The sequence below is a fragment of the Lemur catta genome, chromosome 7 (genome assembly GCF_020740605.2).
Source record: "Lemur catta isolate mLemCat1 chromosome 7, mLemCat1.pri, whole genome shotgun sequence".
NCBI classification, from domain to species: Eukaryota; Metazoa; Chordata; class Mammalia; order Primates; family Lemuridae; genus Lemur; species Lemur catta.
The window spans coordinates 95,437,979-95,442,131 of record NC_059134.1 but is presented as its reverse complement, the minus strand read 5'-3'; the positions used below and the strand labels follow the sequence as shown (position 1 = coordinate 95,442,131).

Sequence of the window (4,153 nt, the reverse complement as noted above, 5' to 3'; positions counted from 1 at the left end):
CAAGAGCATAAAAAACAAGAAACCAAAACCACAAGTGATACCAGGCGGTCAAGGGAGCCAGAGACACAGCCATGAACAACGGTCAAGGCGGTGGGCTTTATGTATCTCTTTGTACCTCAACCTGTCTCTTCCTCTGCATGAAAATGGCTCAACATCAGCCAGTGTTTGTGTTCACATTGTCTAGTTTCCTAAAGGAACTAACACTCATGTCCTAAAATAGAATTACATTAAATCAACAATAAGAAGATAACATTCTCTGTTCACATCGTCTATATAGGTCACTCCAAACTATGAAGAACAATTCAAAACCTTCATTCATCTTTTCTCATCTGAGATCAATTTCTTGCTCCACAACTTCCTCATGGCATTTTTCACTTCTGCATTCCTCAACGTATAAATCACAGGGTTGAGCAAAGGTGTTCCAAGTGTGTAAAACACAGCTATCATCTTATCCATGCGGAAGGTGGTTGCAGGGCGCGTGTATATAAATATACAAGGTCCAAAGAACAAGATGACCACGATGATGTGGGAGATGCAGGTGGACAGAGCTTTCTTCCTCCCTTCAGCACTGTGGTTTCTCAGAGAACGCAAGATGAACACATAGGAGAACATCAGCATGACAAAACTCACTGTACAAATGGCCCCACTATTGGAAACCAAGAGTAGGTTGATCACGTAGGTGTCTGAACAGGCAAGTTTCAACAAGGGCTGCAAGTCACAGAAATAGTGATCAATGACATTGGGACCACAGAATGGCAAACTCAAGGCAAGAAAAATCTGAGCTAAAGAATGCACACAGGACCCCACCCAGGCAACGGCCACCAACACACCACAGACACGGTAGCTCATGATGGTCATGTAGTGCAGCGGCTTACAGATGGCCACATAGCGGTCAACGGCCATGAGGATGAGGATGAAGATCTCCAGGCAGCCAAAGAAATGGAATGTAAAGACTTGAATGATGCACTGACTGAAAGAGATAGTGGCCTTCTTTAAGAGGGCATCCACAATCATTCTAGGGGCTATGGAAGTAGAGAAGCAGGTATCAGATAACGATAAGTAGAAAAGGAAGAAGTACATTGGGCTCTCAAGTGCCCGGCTGGTCTTGATGGTAGTAATAATCAGCAAGTTACCCAACAACGTCCCCAAATAGAAAAGTAAGAAAGTGACAAACACTATTTTCTTCCAAAAAGGATCCTGTGTCAACCCAATGAGAATGAACTCAGTCACATTATTACTCAGTTGCATGGTTTCATGAATGAGAAGGGGCAAGTGTGAAATGGTTTATCTGCAAAAAATAAAGGAATTAATTTATAGTGTGTTCTGTGCTGTTATGGAATATTTTAAGCAAAATTAATTATTCCTCATTGGAGACTTTCTGTTTGTGGTTTCTTAATAAGTCATGTCAACACTTGTTTCTGAATTCTTAGTGACTACTTCATAGGGTTATTGTGCGTCTCAAATATGTTTATAAATATGATACTTTCCTATAGCATTTTTCAAATGCAATCCCTTTTTAGCTTTAGCATGATTCTGATTAATTTTGCCAATTCAATAAATGTAAAGTTAGGGTGCATGGGTCTATTCTAATATTAACTTCATTTTGTTTCATTTTCAAGAAATCTTGGAGCCCATGTTTTGCGTGGTATATCACTCAACATTTAGTTTACATTTGACTGCCCTGCCCTTGTATTTCCATGATATAAAGTCCCACACCACCACTACCCCTTATGTCTTATTTTTACATGGCTTATACATTACATATTTATATGAACATATATTATTTATGATGCATTATATGCTCCACTTCTTTGAAAAATTTCCCCCAGATATTCCAGTTTAAAAGAGGAAAAGGAGACGCCTATATCCTCAAATTAATCTGCTGCTACCTTGAAATGACCTCATGATATCTAATATTTGACATATACTAATAAACAGAAATGAATGTTTTTTTTATAGTTGGTAATATCCTAAATATCCCCATTTCTAATTTTCTTCTAAAGCATTAAAAGCACCCTTACAGTACCCAGAACCCTCAAGGGTACATTTAAATAAAATGAGGGTGGGTGTTGCTGCACAGTTGCTCATGTTTTCACAATTCAAGTTTTTAGCTTAAGCATATTACAACTGGGGTAGTTAGAAGGGACATCACTAGGCAGTTAGAATAGGACTAGTTCATAGTTGTAAGCCCCAGGAGAGTTTTTATTATCTAGGTATCCGAAAGCCCCATATACTTGGAATACAGCAGAGATTCAGAAGAGGGTGAGAGATGTGGTTTTAGAGAAAAGAGATAGTATGCCTTCTTCAGTATGTTTTCTGTCTGGAAAGTCAATACTTCTTCAACTTTGAAATATCACTTCTTTCAATGAAGATTTTTTTTTTTTTAATTTGGGAAGAAATATCAGAAGGCTTCACTTTCAAGAACAAAACCTTCTGAGTAGATCCTTCTTATTGGTATTTTAATCATTACAATAAGTTCATTTTTCCTTTATTCATTTAGAACAGTGATCCATCATAAAGTATTTGTATTGAAAATGTAGTAGGCTTTGGAGGCATGAAAATGTGAGAGTCTTTTTCACCTAAAATAGTCCATGATTCTGGCCACTCCTTTGATCATATAGCTTTCAGTCTATATATTAGCAATTCCATTAGACTATACATTTCTAGAACAAGCTTATTTAATTATATGTTTAGGCATAGATTTTTTGGATAAATTAAGTAGCATATAAATATATGATTTCATTAACTTGGTAATAATTGTGTGTCCTCATCAAATATTTAATCAATAGTTTAATCAATAGCCATCTTCCTTCCTAGAATTCCTTTCCATTTTAGTTATCTCAATCCTCTTCAAACTTCAAGTCCCAGCTGTGGAAAAACTTCTTCTAAGCACCCTTTCATGTTTGTGATAAAGCACCTTTTGTGCCTCGTGATAAAGTAAATTATCTCTGCTGCTCTCTAAGGGCTCTCCTTACACTTTTTCTTATCCTATTACATATATTTGCTAAAATGTAATTATGTGTGTGCTTCTTTTAGCTTCCTTACTGGAATAGGATTATTGTCAAGCTATGTGTTTGGGGATATTATTCCTCACTGTACCAAATCCAATGTTTGTATAATGTAAGTTCTTAGTGTTTTTTGGATTGAACATTCTCTCTTACCTCTTAAAATGTAGTAAGATTTATCCGATAATTTTAGTGCTATTCTGATTGCAAAAAGACAATCACATCATTAATTTACTGGGGCTTTCTATCTATTACGTATGGTAGACAGACAAATATGCTCCTCTTTAAAAACAAATGTCTGAGAGCTATTTGAAATAACAGTGAATCAGCTCCACAACCCGGAGTCATTCAGGCTGCACTTTGCACAGCAAGACACTGGCATAAAATACATTGGGACTGTTACTCTCATAAAAGGATTTTTTTTAGGAATTTCTTGTTGTCTTACATGAATCTTTGGCCTGTAAGGGATACAAGGAGAGCCTTGACATATTTCATGGGTTCCTGGTATTGATGTACGTTTTAGGGGATTTCTATGCGTATGACTCTACATTCACTTTTTCTCCAGAGGAGTGTTAGCACTTTTCATCAGGTTCTCAAAGGAATCAGACACAAAAATGGGCTACAATAGTCCAGAGACAAAACAGTCCCGGTAACATAGCACATCATCTATAATAATACAATAACTACCGCAGTGACCTCGACTCTTCAAACAGGATTGGCCAACTTTAGAATGGCTATAATGGCCCTCCCCTCAAAAATATTAAATAGACGATGTGTTGGTGTTGGAAGTAACAGAAAAGCTGAAAGAAATGCAATGAAGAAAAGGTGGAGGAGAGACGAGGTTCCAACACAGAGTGTCAGGTGCTCCCTCTGTGACTGTTTACTGTCCTGTAGAGGACAGAAGGAGAAGTGTTGTTAAGGACTCTCTCTTAATCTACCCAAACTCACTAAATCAGTTATACCAGACTTCTATCTTTGCAAGAAACTCTATACTCACTCTATTTCTATGCAGAATTTACCATTCTCTGTGCAAAAGAAAACAGGTTGCCCGAAGCTGCTTTTTTCCCCACAATCCCAAATTAAAGAGTGATGTAACCTACCCACCTTGATTTCCTCACCCTGTGTCCCTGAGTCCCACTACTCCTGCT

The 4,153-nt window shown here is 37.5% G+C and overlaps 1 protein-coding gene across 1 annotated transcript; it reads right to left on the bottom strand.

Moving 5' to 3' along the window:
• Positions 1–315: 315 nt before the first annotated feature.
• LOC123641810 (olfactory receptor 4C16-like) lies at positions 316–1,248 on the bottom strand. The gene has a single exon (XM_045556744.1). The coding sequence runs from the start codon at positions 1,246–1,248 to the stop codon at positions 316–318; it is 933 nt and encodes a 310-aa protein (XP_045412700.1).
• Positions 1,249–4,153: the final 2,905 nt, after the last annotated feature.